Below are 16,469 nucleotides of genomic sequence, written 5' to 3' on the forward strand. Positions count from 1 at the left end.
ATCAGAAAAGTGCTTCTTCTATTTGGAGGCAATATATAATTCATTTTATCTAAGTGAGAACTGAGTAATTTTCCAATAGCAGTGAACCAGTATTGAATCAGTGTTAGGACCTACCATGATTTAAATTTTGTTTGTGGCTATAAATATTATAGCTTACAGCTCTGCTATTGTGGAAACTGTATGTTAACTTCAAAAGTGTGGTGCTCAGAGTATTTGTATAAGTGACTGGGGAAAAAAGTGTGTTTAGGGAAAATTAACTAATGCTATAGCATCTTTATTTTATTTTTTATAGCATCTTTATTAATGATTAATAATAACACAGTCCAAATACTGTCACACTTATGTGTAAACTATTAATAATTATAAGTATTCTTCATTAAAAACTTTATTGAAAAGCACATATCACTAGATTTCGAGAGAGAGAGAGAGAGAGAGAGAGAGAGAGAAGAGAGAGAGAGATAGTAAGTGAAAAATATCTAGAAATAAGCAATTCTTAAGTTTTAAATTGCATGCCTTCTGGGCAATGTGATGAAATCTCTCGCCGTCCTGCTCCATCCCACTTGGGATATGAACCATCCCTTTGTCCAGCATATCTATGCTATATCTGATACCCACCCATTAGTCAGTAGCCATCTCAGTTATCAGATCTATTGTCAGGGTATCACAATGCCTGTGTTCAAGTAGTTCTTATTTTACTTAATAATAGCCCCAAAGCACAAGAGTATGGTGTGGACAATTTGGATATGCCAAAGAGAAGCCACAAAGTGTATGTATGTTTAGGAAAAATCACAAAATGTATAGAGTTTGGTACTATCCAAAGTAGCAGGCATCCACTGGGGGTCTTGGAACACTTCTCCCTCAGATAAGGGAGGCCTATTCTATGCAGATATAATACATAGGACAACTATGGCAGAAAGAATGGAGAAAGGGTAAATGGTACATGGTTGCAAAGTTTCTACATTTTATGTGCCATAGTAAAATACGAATTCTAAGTAGACTGTGTATATTTAAGAGTGTAGGACTGCCCTGCTGGTGTGGCTCAGTGGTTGAGCACTGACCTAGGAACCAAGAGGTCACAGGTTCGATTCCTAGTCAGAGCATATGCCTGGACTGGGGGCTCTATCCAGAAGGGGGTGTGCAGGAGGCAGCCAATCTATGTTTCTCTCTCATTGATGTTTCTATCTCTCTATCCCTCTCCCTTCCTCTCTCTCTAAAAAAATCAATAAAAACATATTTTTAAAAATGTATGATGGACATAGGGTGCAAATTTGAATAAATGTCTCTAGGTATTTTAAAATATTTGTCTCTGTGCATTTCTTACTTGCCATTCATCCTTATATGCTGAAACTGCCTAGCAAAGAGTAGCTGTTTGATAAATGTGGCCTGAATATATGATTGAATATCCATAACTTAGCCTCTAAGCATTATAGTTGAATTCATATTGGGAAATCAGAGCAATCTTGACCTTAATCATATATTCAAATAATTCCTTATGTTTAGAGTTAAAACAAGAAAACCCACATGTTAAAAGTTAGTAATTTTGAAAAATGATACATTAGGTACTTCAAAAATTGGGTAGCATCTGAGTCTACTGACCAAGCCCAAAAATAACTCCAAAGTACATGAAACTGGGTTAAATATGAATGTATTTAAAGGAACTTTCCAAGACAACTTGCCTGTTCAAACTCCTCCATGTCTACTTCTCCATCTCCATTCAAGTCAAACATCTTGAAAGCAATTTCAAAATTTCTCTGAGGAGCTGCAAGTAGAAAGGAAGAAAGGAAGGAAGAAGAGAGAGAGAGGGAGGAAAAAGAACAATATTTAGATGGCATTGACAAAAAAAAATCAGTCATTTAAGAAAAACAGATGAACACTAAAAAATATCAAGTCATAGAATACCAACATATTTATCTAGATCAACCTTTTTGTGATACTCCTTAAAACCAAGAGAATTTTAGCATAGCCAGTAAAGATAGCACTTGTCTATCTTTGTGTTTCAATATTCTCTTAAATACTTCTGCTATGCTTCCTTAGACACAATCCTCTTAGCTGTGTAATACTAATGTTGTTGCTCTGTTACTTAAACATAGTATCATTTGCCTGGGCATGAAAGTCTGTCTGGGGTGAGACATACTGCTGCAAAGAAGTTGAAATGATCTTTGTCTTGCTTTCTAGCCTCTCCATTTTAAGTACAAGAAGAAGTTCAGTGGATGTCATTCTGCCAACAGGTTATTATCTGTACTACTTTACTCATTATCACAATAGCTCTGTGGAAAGGCAGAAAAGTATACTGTTAGCTGTTCAGCCCCCTATTTCAACCATGTAAGCTGGGTATACAAATTATTGAGTAAAATATACTTAAATGTTAAATTTATGCTAAACTTTAGAGCCTGAAAAGATGGTGTATTTTCTTTCCCTTAAGTGAATGATGAAAGCTCTTGAAGACTTTCTTATTGTCCCTAGATCAATGAAAACATAATGTACTTAAGCATTAGAATAATATGTAAATACAACAGCCCTTTTTCCTCACCATGCTAAATGTTCTGATAGCCCTAGCCAGGTTGCTCAATGGTTAGAGTGTTGGCCTGCTGACTGAAGAGTCAAGAGTTCGATTCTGGTCAAGGGTACGTAACTTGGTTGCAGGCTTAATACTCAACCACTTAAGGAGGCAACCAAACCATGTATCTCTTATATATGGATGTTTCCCTCTCTCTGTCTCTCTCCCTCCCTTCCATTCACTCTAAAAAAAAAAATCAATGGAGAGAATATCCTTGGGTGAAGATTAACAACAAAAAAGGTTCCGATAAAGAAAATTTCCTTTGGTGCTTCAAATTTATACAGCTGTAGAGAACAAACCAAAATAAAATATCCTCATGCTATTGAAGTAAATTTTTAGCTAATATAACTTTCACTAAAAAAATTTAAAGATTATATGTAGACAAAAAAAGTGAAAAAGAGCTTAGGACATTATGCATAGTTGTAGAAAGTCCATATTCCCATCTTGGTTAGGAATTTGTCAACAGAAAATTGAACTTCTAGTCTTAAATTCCAGTTTCAGCTCGATAGCCAGCGAGGCTGGCAAGCTCCTGGTTTTTAGTTCCATGGGTAAATGATGTGTCTGTCTGCTTCCAATTGCCTGCCTCACTTGATAATGGCCTGCAACTGGTTTGCTCTTCTGTAGGCCACAAGTACAATTACTAAGAAGGACCCAGCCAGGGGAATTAGATTTTTATATTATTTACTGCTGCCTCTTAAATTTTCTCTACCTGTCTAGATGCTATCCTTTACTGAAGAGTTACTATGTGCCAAACACTGAGCTGGAAAATTTAAAGTGGCTGAGAATCTGATACTGCACTCTCAACCGTGCAAGGCTTTATTTCTTTATATTTTAACTAGAGGAGGAAATTGGTGCTCCAAGCCATTAAATGACTAGCTCAAAGTCATACAGCAAATATGTGACGGAAATGGCAAGTGAACCTAGGTCAAGGCTGACTCCAAAACCCATAGACTTTTCATTATGCTCCCTGACTTCCAATATGAAGGAAGACAGTGGTACGTATAATAACAAACACACTCTTTATTCTGATATGTTCTGACCTAGAAAAAAATAACAAATATGACTCACTGGTTACATCAGTCTCTGCAACAGCTGAGAGTTCTAAGTTGTTCATCTCAAAGACATACCTGATAACAAAGAAACACTGCATATGCCATGCTCAGCAGTTTAGACTTGGCTACACTAACTGGAGACCTACAGGCAACATTAGATTCTCAGACAGGATTGTCAAACGTTTTAAAAAATTCTGAATATGAATTTCTTTAGAGAGGAATACACTCTCCTATTCTCCCCCACTGTCTCACATTTGGCCCACTTCACTCACACACATTATCTGCTTAATCCTTGCAGATACCTGAGACTATAACAACTGCAAACAATATGAAGCCACTGAAAGTTTTAAGCAGAGGCATGCACAGTCAAGCAGGCATTTATGAAGGACTTCTCTGGCTACAGTGAAGGATGAGTTGGAAAACAAGAGCCATCTGCAGAGACCATTGAAGGTCTTATAAGTGTTAAAAATAGTCCTGAGCTGATGGCAATGGTAGTAGAGAGGAGAAAACAAACTTGAAATAGCAAGGCAGAAATTATACAACTTGATTATAATCAGTTATGATGAGTTGAGAGTGAAAAAGGATGAGGGCATGACTGGCTTAGGCTGCTGGGTAGCTTGCACATCATTAACCAAGAGATACAAGAGATGTAAAAGGTTTGAGAAATAAAATGAGTTCAGATCAGATCTGCTGAATTCAAGGGGTCAATAGCATATTCAGATGAAAATGTTCAGGAGGTAGTTAGAAGAGAGGGATTAAAGCTGAGAGTCATTAGCATAAGTGTGGTGAACTGCAAAGAGCCTGAAGTGGAGTTGCCCAAGGAGGACTGAAGGTTGAGGAGGATAAAGAAAGGGTAGAACGCAGTTGAAAGAAAACAGAAAGGAAGGAGTGACAGAGGAGGTGGCATCACAACATTGGGAAGAATACAGTCCAAATGAATAGAAATGGGAAAAATTTGGCAAGAGCTAGTCAGTATGTTGCTACCTATGAATTAAAGCAGCATTTTCATTTCTATCTCCACTGATTACAGAGGTTACACAGAGTACTTAAAATTTTAGCTTTATCATAATTGTCCCATTAGTTCTGCATGTGCCCATATCATTTAAATGACTGAATGAGTTACTCTAGCAAATCATAGTTCATATATCCTCTTACAATTATATACAATTCAGTTTACCAAAAAAAGCACACCCTGTACTGCTTTAGGTTTCTTTATCTTTTTATCCTGGCTTAACTACTTTCAAACAGAGTATTTGCTTTATGTGGAACTACTCAGAGTGTTTAGTAAAGTATATGTGCTGACATTCTAGAGGCTGAACCCCTATGCACTGGTCACTGATAAGGCAAGTCAAGGCAGCAGCTGCACCTTCTTATTTAGGCTTTACCCAGCCATCAGGGAATGTCCTTCTTCCCAGTGTAGTTGTCTCAGCCTATTCAGTCTTCATCTGCTGATCATGTCAAAGTATTTAAGATAAACAAGCAAAAAACCAGCTTGCTTTAAGTGAAATATGCTGCACAGGAATATCCCGTTAGGCAATTCTCTTGAACACCTCTTCAGGATAATTCTGAAATCCCATCTTGGTTAGGATATTTCAGAATAATTCTGAAATCCAGCTGTTCTGGAGAGCTTTCCGGTGTCTTGTGTTTACACTAACAACCTATTTCCATAGAACGGTACTGAGAAAGGAATCCTGTTGAATCCCAGGCTACTTACAGAGAGAATAGTGAAGCTTTCCCCTCCCTGTGTTAACAACATATCTACCTCTATGCAGTGATCCCAAAATGATCGTAACCTATGTAAGAACTGATTAAAACAATAAGATTCCATGCAAAGTTCATTACTATACAGCTTTTACTCAGAATTCCACAACAATCTTTGCTATAGGAAATGGAGATACAGTAGGGTCTGTTCTAGTTAAGTGTCATTTTTTTATTACTCTATTTTAACAATAATAACAACTCTAGACTGTTCTTTGAAGCACAGGTTTTTCTACTTTTCTCTTTAATAGAAAATGCAGAGTAGGACTCTAATTTTGGCTCTTCCAACAATATAATGAGTCATTATGTCTTAAATTCTTTTTTTGGTAGTACTGATAGAATGAACAGGTTAGCCCTGGCCTGTGTGGCTCAGTAGGCAGGAGCATCGTCTGTACACCAAAAGGTCAAGGTTCAATTCCTTGTCAGGGCACATACCTAGGTTGCTGATTAAATCCCCAGTCCCGGCAAGTGTGGGAGGCAGCTGATTGATGTTTCTCTCTCACATCTATTGCTCTCTCCCTCTCCCCCTCTCTCTAAAAATGAATTAAAATGTCCTCATCTGAGGATTTAAAAAAAAAAAAAGAATAGGTTAGATTCTTATTTTCTGTTGGTTAGATGCTCCCAATGATTGGGGGGGGGACCTTATAATCTGATAGATAGAGCACCTGAATTAATCTGAAAGATTGTCATATTATTTTGAAATTCTGAAATACATATACGTATAGGAATAGAGGATTAAGTTTCGTATATGGGAACAGAGGGTTAAGTTTTTCTCTTTTCTAAGTTTCATTTCTCAGGCTGGTGCACTTGCATACTCCCTTTAATCATGAGCAAAGTGATTGAGGAGGTGATTCATTTCTGGAAAATGTACACTGTACCCAGCAAGCAAGCAGAACTGTTAAGCATGGTCAGGCCAACCCCACAGGAGCCAAGACATCATTTCAGTGCCTGACAACCAAGAACAAGAGTTGAATTCTGCTAGCCCCCAGGACTGAGTGTAATTGCATTCTATTCCCAATCTCACCCCAGTCCATTTTCCCTATATAATCTTGTCCCCTGCACCTTGCTGTAAGGCAGGTTTTGGATGCTTGTAAGCTCCTTGTCTTCTTGGTTGGTTGGCCCTATCAATAAATACTTTAAATGAGTTAACCCTCCCTCCATTATTGGACATTGCAAAGGCAGCCCAAGCCCACCTGGGGTTTTCCCAGTAACACCATCACAGAATTCCTACCTGCACCATTCCTGTTTTAAAATGATGCTGTAGGACAAATGAGGTAATTAATATGCAATATCAGAGAACTCTGAATTAGGAAAATACTTTAGAACATAATGAACTTCTAGTCAATGATCAACCTCACTAACGAATTTCTAAGGATGATCACATAGCCTTTGATTATTTCTGAGAGGAAAGTCATCACTTCTGAAGTCTAACCATGGTTGGGATTATTAATTGAGCTTTTTATCTCATGTAGAGCCCAAATCTAAACTTGTGCAGCTCTTATACATCTTATAGTTTAATTTTTTAGAGAAATAAAAAATATATCTGCTTCCTCACTTACTTGATAGTTTTCTAAATACATAAAAACATATTCTCATGTGTCTATTAAGTTTCTCAAAGCTTTTTTCCAGGCTTCAACATCCTAATAGCCCTCCTTTGGGGTACTTCAGATAACTAATGACTCCCATAAGCACAGTATCCTAAATATAGTTAATTGTGGAATGAGTTATCCTTCCTACAAATAACAGGACACATACACTTTTTCTTTTCCCAAAATAAAATAAGACATGCATGTTTTGACTCATCAATACAAGTGAACATTTCCCTATGCTAATGAATTTCTGCATTGCATACATTAAGTGCTACCCTGAATTTCATTGCAAAATTTATTGTAATTTGTTCAGCCATCTGTTTGATATTTGAGTTATTTCCAATTTATTTTTTTATCATCACCATCATTATACATACAATAATTTTATTAATCTAAATTTATAGAAATGGAATTGCTGGGCCAAAGAGTAAACACTTATGAAAGTGTTTGATAAACATGGTCAAGATTCTAAAAAGGTATGCCAATATATGCTCTCACCAATACTATCTAGGCAATTAAATTTGTGTTACTCCAATAGTTAATTCTTTAAAAAAATACATTTTTATTGATTTCAGAGAGGAAAGAAGAGGGTGAGAGAGAGATAGAAACATCAATGGTGAAAGAGAATCATTGATTGGCTGCCTCCTGCATGCCCTGCACTGGGGATCGAGCCTGCAACCCAGGCATGTGCCCTGACTAGGAATTGAAACGTGACCTCCTGGTTCATAGGTCAACACTCAACCACTGAGCCACACCAGCTAGGCTCCAATAGTTAATTCTGATGCACAAATGGTTTTAGATACAATATGGATTTGGTAGACAAATGAGAGAAGAAAAAGCTAATTGTCCCTTTAAAAGAGGTCATCAATTCTAATCTTTATCCCAGTTTCTTAGAGTCCTTTAAGACCTTTGAAAGTGATCTAAATTTAGGAAAGACTTTGTTCACCTTATGTAGTTTTGAGCCCAACTTTAACTGTAGCTAAGCTAGCATAACTGTAGGGCAGACCTAGTAGGTAAAGCTGCCCATGATGCAAGGTATAGCCATGATGCCTACACTCTGTATTGCTCCTAGACAAACCCATAACCTGTGATTTTTCTGGTCAGTCAGAGGGTAGCCAGGACTCCATTAGAACAGGTGCGGGTGGGGAATAAGGAGTCCAGCTGCTATTCCTAACAGCACTTACTGGAAGGATCTGGTTAGAAGACCCATGTTTCTACTCTGACAAATTCTGACCATAAGAAAAAAAAAACACAGAGAAATTAAATGTATATTCTTAAAACAAATTTAAAATTCAGAGTTACTTATTATTGCTTTTACTTGAAAATCTTAAGCCAATGAAAGAAACTATATGAGACAGTTACTATGAGCTAATTATCATTACATATAGACTCTACAATGGCTACAAAGAGGGCTCCATTCTTTATTGCCTGTCAGTGTGATTTATTTACTTAATGTCAGTTGGCAAAGTTTTCTAAATAATATAAAACACTAAATGTCAAGAACCTGAGTTTAAATACTTCATAAGAAGACTGAAATTTTTCTGAATTCGTTTAGCAAGGTTTTCACGGAACACTATTCCTTCTAAGTACAGCAGTGTTCTGTGAAAACCTTGCTAAACGAAATTTCAGAAATGTATTCCAGAAAATACATTTCAGCCTGATTCTAAAAAAAAAAAAAAAAAGATTTATAATTTAACACCTGAAGAAAAGAAATAGAAATAGGTGATGTTTCTAATCCATAGTGCATAACCCATCTTTGAGCTATTATCTCATCCTCAGTTACTGATGACCTTCTGAGAGCTGCCAGAAACAGTCTTTCATTTAAATTGCTCTTCTTTACACTGCTGACAGTTGTGCGAAGGAAGAGTATTCAATGCCAGAGATGTCAAAAAGCTTAGATTCCCTGAAAGTTCCCGGGAGAGAGATTCTAAAAGGAATGCCAGCGCTTTACCCTTGCGTTAAGGTCATGTTCTACTTTAGGATTTATTTTCTTCAAATGCACGTTACTATTTTTATGGCCACTTGACATATACCTTTGTGATAGACCCCCACCTCTGTCTTCACAGATCTGAAACCATAATCATCTGCTTTCATTTCATTCTATGTAGTTTCATTCCATTCCATGTGCTCAATACTAGCCAAAGTGACAGCTTATGCCAAGATACAACTTACTGTATAGATACTTCAAATTAGCTGCTTTAATAAAGAGCTTGGAAGCCCTAACCGGTTTGGCTCAGCGGATAGAGCATCAGCCTATGGACTCAAGGGTCCCAGGTTCGATTCTGGTCAAGGGCATGTACCTTGGTTGCGGGCATATCCCCAGTAGGGAGTGTGCAAGAGGCAGCTGACAGATGTTTCTCTCTCATCGATGTTTCTAGCTCTCTATCCCTCTCCCTTCCTCTCTGTAAAAAATCAATAAAATATATTTAAAAAAAATAAAGAGCTTGGATATTTATTTAATCTACATTAAATTGAAGGACCCTCTTTACATGTAACTAGGTTTGGCATTCACCCAAAATCTGTTTTTCAGTTTAGTGTTCAAATAGAAAAATGTAGGCATTGTCATAATTTTCTATCTTTCATCATGTCTATATACATAGAGAATACTACTTCAAAACTGTTTTAAGTGCAAGGCAGGAGGCAAAGGGTATTTGGAGCAATATAAAATTTTAGTATGCATACTTAAAATAATTCAGAAAAATTATTGGATATTTACTGAGCAAAAAAATATATACATGGAATGCTTATTAAGTGCCAGATACTGCGCTGAATATCTTCTCTAGAAGGGGCAGTGATTAGGCAAACCATTCCATCAAAAATCACTATTTTTTGCCTTACTTCCTTTTTGTAAGCTCAAATTCCCTAGCACAACACATAAGAATTTTCTGAAGTTGTTTCAGGAATAGGTAAGCAACACATTATGAAGCCTAAGCACAACCAAACATTAAGTTTTGGTTTTTAGGGAAAGGTAAGCTATATACTAGTAGATGGATCAATATATTTGATGTAAAAAATGGGGCTCATAGACCATAAGCAAAGGTCTTGAAACATCATCAGTTACTGAGGACTGAATTCCTATCAGCCATCCCAACCATCAACAGAACAAAAATAGGACAGGACAGAGCCTGAGGACAGGACAGAAGTAAGAAGAATTGTAGGAGGCTGGAATCTGGGAAAGTTTCTATCACCTGTTCTAGGAAAATGAAGGAAAGACTGTGGCAGCAAGCTAACTGAGGCTCTTTGACACTGTAGTCAAGGATATGGAGATGAACTAGGTTCCTTTCTAACTAGAAGAAACTCAGGGAAGCCACATCTCAAATATCCTTTCTTTCAAATACTTTAAAAAGGACTATTAGTAGGATATGGTGTCAGATACTTTGGGGATACAAAACCACATGATAAAGTTCCTACTTCAAGATAGTTTATAGCCCAGTGTGGGTCAGTGATGGAACATCCACTCAGGAACCAAGAGGTCACTATTTTGATTCCCAGTCAGGGCACATGCCAAGGTTATGGGCTCGATCCTCAGTAGGGGGCATGCAGGAGGCAACCAATAGAAGTTTCTCTCTCATCAATGTTTCTATCTTTTTTCCCCTCGCCCTTCCTCTCTCCTTAAAAACCAATACAAAACATATTTTAGAAAAGATATTATTTATAGGGGATCCAAGAAAGCAGTGGATAAGTGGAATCTACCCTCACCTCCTCCCAGGACCAAACTAGAATTACAACTAAATTACAGAACAATCATCCTGAATAACCAACTGAAGACCAGTTGAAGAGAAGTCTTATAACCAAGGATTTACAGAATAAGCCACACTGAGACTGGAGAGTGGAGACTGGAAAAGGGCAGGCCCCATTCCCACAGGCGGCAGCTAAGATCCTGGAGGGATATCTCAGCTGCAAAAAGGTTCCCTCTGAGAAGAGTGAACCCCAAGCTGGGCTCCACAGTCCAGAGCACCAGAGCCGGGAAGAGGTGCCCAGTTAACATCTGGCTGTGAAAATAGGCAGGGATTCTGTCCACCAGGAAGAGACAGGAGTCAGCTAGAGATAGGTTCCCTCTTAAAGGGCCAATATAAGACCACATTCTCAGCCACTGCCCCCTGGGCTCTGGTGAAGGGCGGGCCGAGCAGACTAGAATCACACCAGGAGAACTGGTGTTTGTGGTTCTGGGGAGAGAGCTGAAGAAACAGCTGCCAGGATCCCAGTGCCGAGCCCTCTCCCACACTGCAGATGCCACCTTTCTTGGGTAGAACTCTCCCCCAGCCTGGGGGATCAATAGTCCACCCTGGGGACTCCCTGTCACCCCACCCTGTGGAGATTATACCCTGCAGAGGAGTGAGCTGCCTAGGCTGGGGTGTAGAGACCTGGGCAGACTCAGGGAGTGTTAGTAACTGAGTTGTGTGGATTTGGGGCAGGGGCAATTCCTCTTACTTTCCTTGCACACCTGACTGGCATTTCCCCCTCATGGGAGATCCACTCCCTTCCTGGATCCTGGTGGCTCCATCCTGCCAAGATCTGGGCAGAATCTGGGACAAATTGAGTTGTGTGGTTCAGGGATAAGGGACAGAGGCCATTCATCCCACATTCGCCCAAGCCTGACCAGCACCTACCCCTCACGAAAGAGCCACTAGCCCCATCCTCTCAACTCCCAGAGGCCCTACTCTGCTGAGATTTGGCTCCTGGCAGAATCTCAGACAGACTGAATTGTGCGGCTCTAGGATGGGGCCATTTTTCCCTTGTACACCTGACTGGAGCAGAGCCCTCCATTCACATGGCCAAATCTTGCTCTATTTGGGCCTGATAAACTCTGCTGGCCTCACCCGACGACTCCCTGAGAACCTGCCCCAACACAAAGATGTGCAAGTACCCAGGGGGTGTCAGCTAGATTTGGTAAACGTGGTGACTTTTGCTGAGTGGACTCCCACCCTGCACTGGCACCGAGTGTGAACCTGTGTCAATCTGGTGAACACCACTTGCCCTTAACTGGTGACTCACTGAGAAGCTACCTCATGAACTCCAGGACTGCAGAGGCCTTTTCACTGGTTAAGCCTAATAGGCAGCCTGGGGGGCAGAGGCAGACGGAGGCAGATCTTGGGATGCCTTGGGACTTTAGCTGACCTGCTCCCAGGCCCAGTGCTGATAAAAGCTGGCCTTGGTATGCAGCTTGGCCCTTCCCATGGACACCCAGGCCCAGAGCAGGGCAGACTAGAATCACACCAGCAGGGACAGCCACAAACTGTGCATAGCTTTGTAGTTCCAAACAGGCTGTCTAGGGCCAGTAACAGACAGTGTGTAACATTGGCCTGCACCAGAGTTCCTCCCAAGAGATCCAGAAACAACACACCCAGTGGCCAGCTTCAGATAACATCAGAGCAGAATCCACGTTATAGCATTTTTTTGCTTTAGATTTTTCTAATAGCTTTTCAAAGATTAATAGTAAATAGTAAGGAAGATGTTTAATATTCATTTATTATGAATATTATTCTCTCTAGGATTGTTTTTATGTTATTAGCCCACAGGGTTAATAACGTTAGTTAGGACACATATGAAGACAAAGAGCACAACATAAATATTTCATAATTGTCAATGGCCAAAATCCAGAATCTAAGTTATATTATCATTATCTAGTAAAACTTAGCATTAGCAAAGAGATGCAAATCAATAAATAATACGTAGCATTCTAGACAAATCTTGATGACCCTTTTCTGTACCACGTTATGGAGAAAAATCTCTGACTTCTATTATTAGATTCAAGACCATCAGCTAATGTTGCAGTTGGTAAGTGCTGAGAATTAAGCCATTAATAACCATTCTTCTATATTCTCAGTCAAATCCTATAAAATTACTTTAAGATTAGAGACTCTATATTAACAGTTTCTTTACCTTGCCTAGAATGAATCTGAATTTATTTTGTTAATGAGTATTTATTTAGTAAATACTTAATATTCTATTTGATACAAATGCTATGGCCAATGTTGAAAATTCTTCAAGTTATTCCATCAAACTTGATAAGGTAGATGAGGTATAAAGCAATATAATTTATGACTTAAGAATAAGGGGGGATACAAATATATAAATTTTGAATTATAAGAAACCAAGCTTGTTTGAAAATATATTAATTAAAAAACACATTCTTTCTCTCCACTGGTACTGGCTGCAGATTGAAAACATCAAATTTGGCCTGCAACAGAGTCCCTCCCAAGAGGCCGCAGAACCAACATACCCAGTGGCAGCTTCAGACACGACAACTTATATCTCCATTTGGGATATAAACAGCAAAGTCAAGTCTTATGTTTGCTAAAATTCCTTTTGGAGAAAATTGAAAAAAAAATTATAGTCTTGCTTTGTTACCTGGCCACAATGCTTTATATATACCAGATACGTTTGTAGTGAATATTGTCACAAACCTGTGATCGGTGTCATGCAGTTTACATTCTAGGTAATAAATAAGGTCAATCAATCAGTGATATAGAATGTTGAACAGTGATAATTACCAAGGAGAAAAAACAAAGCAGGTAAGGGAATTAGGAGGTATGTATGTATTAAGTGTGTGTGTGTGTGTGTGACGGTGTTTAAAATTTTAGGTTCAAAGAAGGCTCTCATTATCCCAAGCACATACAGAGAAGAGTGATATGATATGTCACTGCTTATTATAAGCACAAGACACTGTTGCCAAATTGATTGTTCTTCTTAATGTGTGTCCAAGAAATTTTTGTTTAGCTAAAAATCAAACTTCTAAAAAGTTTAAATGAGAAGAATGAGCTCTATTTAATGGGGGAAATTATATTATACTTAGAGGCCCGGTGCACAAAATTCGTGCACGGAGGTGTGTGTCCCTCAGCCCAGCCTGCACCCTCTCCAATCTGGGACCCCTTGAGGGATGTCTGACTGCCCGTTTAGGCCTGATCCCAGTAGGATTGGGCCTAAACAGGCAGTCGGACATCCCTCTCACAATATAGGTCTGCTGGCTCCCAACTGCTCGCCTGCCTGCCTTCCTGATTGCCCCTAACCGCTTCTGCCTGCCAGCCTGATCACCCCCTAACCACTCCCCTGACAGCCTGATTGATGCCTAACTGCTCCCCTGCCAGCCTGTTTGCCCCTAACTGCCCTCCCCTGCAGGCCTGGGTCCCCCGCAACTGCCCTCCCCTGCAGGCCTGGTCACCCCTAACTGCCCTCCCTGCAGGCTTGATCACCCCCAACTGCCCTCCCTTGCAGGCCTGTTCCCTCCCAACTCCCCTCCCCTGCTGGCCATCTTGTGTCCACATGGGGGCATTCATCTTTGACCACATGAGGGCAGCCATCTTGTGTGTTGGAGTGACGGTCAATTTGCATATTACTCTTTTATTAGATAGGATAGAGGCCTGATGCATGGGTGGGGGCCAGCTGGTTTGCCCTGAAGGGTGTCCCGGATCAGGGTGGGGGTTCCCTTGGGGCGTGGGGCGGCCTGGGCAAGGGTCCTGTGGTGGTTTGTAGGCCAGCCATGCCCCCCGGCAACCCAAGCGAAGGCCTTGGTATCTGGGATTTATTTATCTTCTATAATTGAAACTTTGTAGACTTGAGTGGAGGCCTAGGCCGGCCAGGGTGTGACCATTATTGCTTGTCTCATTTTCGGTTCTTATAAGTGTATTTCTAGTATCACATGATCTCACTCATCTAGGGGAAATAATGAACAACATAAACTGATGAACAAAAACAGACCCGGAGACAGGGAAGCATCGATGAGACTGTCAAACCTCAGAAGGAAGGTAGGGGAGGGTGGGGTTAATGGGGAGAGATTAACCAAAGGACTTGTATGCATGCATATAAGCCTAACCAGTGGTCATGGACAACAGGGGTGTGGGGGCATGCGTGGGGAGGGGTTTGGGATGGGAATGGGGGGATGAGGACAAATATGTGATACCTTAATCAATAAAGAAATTAAAAAAAAAAAAAAGAAAGCTTGGCTTCCTCCATTACTGGGGAAACCCCAAGCCTCCTGCTCACTCCATGGCTGCAGCCATCTTGGTTAGGTTAATTTGCATACTCGCTACTGACTGACTGGTGGGCGTGGCTTGTGGGTATAGTGGAGTGATGGTTAATTTGCATATTACTCTTTTATTAGATAGGACTAGAGGCCCGGTGCACGAAATTTGTACATGGGTAGAGTCCCTAGACCTGGCTGGTGATCAGGGCTGATCGAAGCCTTCCAGCTGCCGGCTAGGGCCTCCCTTCCCCAGCTGCCAGCCAGGGCCTTCCTTCATTCCACACCGCCCGCTGGTGGTCTACGCACATCATAGTGAGCGATCAAACTCCTGGTCTCCCGGTCAAACTCCCGAGGGGACAATTTGCATATTAGGCTTATATATAGAGAGAGATAATATGTTTAGAGAAGCAGCTTTGTTAATTTTATTTTCAGGAGAGGTAGTTATAAATCAAGAAAGGAATTTAATGATTTACTCTATGTGTGTGTATATACATGTATATATATTCCTCAAATTTTATTTTTTACAATATTGTGTAGTTTTGAAAGTACTTTGAGTTTCCAAATGTCAATCCAGTTGGGCAGAATGTTCATATTCTTCAACATGATGGCAATTTCTTGAACACTGAGTCCATTAATTTTGCAAAAAACAGCTAATCAGAAATATCACAGTCCTGCCTGGCTGATGTGGCTCAGTTGGTTGGAATGTCATCCTGTATACCAAAAGGTGGTGAGTTTGATTCCTAGTCAAGGCAAAAACCCACGTTGCAGGTTCCGTCCCCAGACAGGCATGTGAGGGAGGCAACTGATAGATGTTTCTCTCTCACATCTATCTTTCTCTTCCTCTCTAAAATCAATTAAAAAATAAAGTAAATTAAGAAGAAATATGACAGTCCTGCATTATCAGGGTTATGCCATTCACATTGCTCTGGCTGGTTGACCATTGGAAATCTCAAGGACAGGCCCTGTTGTCCACCATGACAAGAGATTAATGAAGACACCAATGCACCTCTCCCAGTCTCAAGCCACTCCTTAACAACGCTTTTGGTGTTTAAAGAATTGCATTCTCTCTTGGAGGATGACCTGGGAATCATTTAGTGCATCGAGACTGTAATGATCCCTTGTTATTCACAGGAAGTTGATCCACTGAGTGCCTCACTTCCTATCATCCTAGCAGCAATTTGGACATGGGAAGGAACTGACCTCAGTATAATTTCTGTGGCACATTTCCCCCTGTGGCTTATTAGAGAAAGTGGACAACGCAGTGTGCAACATTCAACATGCCCATTATCTACAGAAGAGTTAATGCCTAGTTTCTTCACAGTACAACCTTAGAGGCACTATGCTAATTTATGGCTTATCATTGCTGAAAATGTGACCACAGCAGTAAAACAAAGGAACAGGAGCCCAGATACTGTGGTCGGCCTGGGTTCAAACCCTACATCACCTATTTACTGTGGGCTCAGGGCAAGTTTTTTATATGTAAACCTCTGTTATGTCTCCATTTCCTCATCTGTAAAATGAAGGTAATAATAGTGTAAACATTATCAGGT

The 16,469-nt window shown here is 40.0% G+C and overlaps 1 protein-coding gene across 3 annotated transcripts in view; it reads right to left on the reverse strand.

Moving 5' to 3' along the window:
- Positions 1-16,469, reverse strand: part of MICU1 (mitochondrial calcium uptake 1) — a 205,594-nt gene that overhangs the window by 85,773 nt on the left and 103,352 nt on the right. For all 3 annotated transcript variants that reach the window (XM_080642102.1, XM_080642101.1, XM_080642103.1), the window contains one exon: positions 1,677-1,759. In XM_080642102.1, coding sequence (XP_080498228.1) covers positions 1,677-1,759 — 83 coding nt within the window. The remainder of the gene's footprint in view (positions 1-1,676; positions 1,760-16,469) is intronic.

Source organism: Plecotus auritus (assembly GCF_963455305.1).
Source record: "Plecotus auritus genome assembly, chromosome: 9".
NCBI classification, from domain to species: Eukaryota; Metazoa; Chordata; class Mammalia; order Chiroptera; family Vespertilionidae; genus Plecotus; species Plecotus auritus.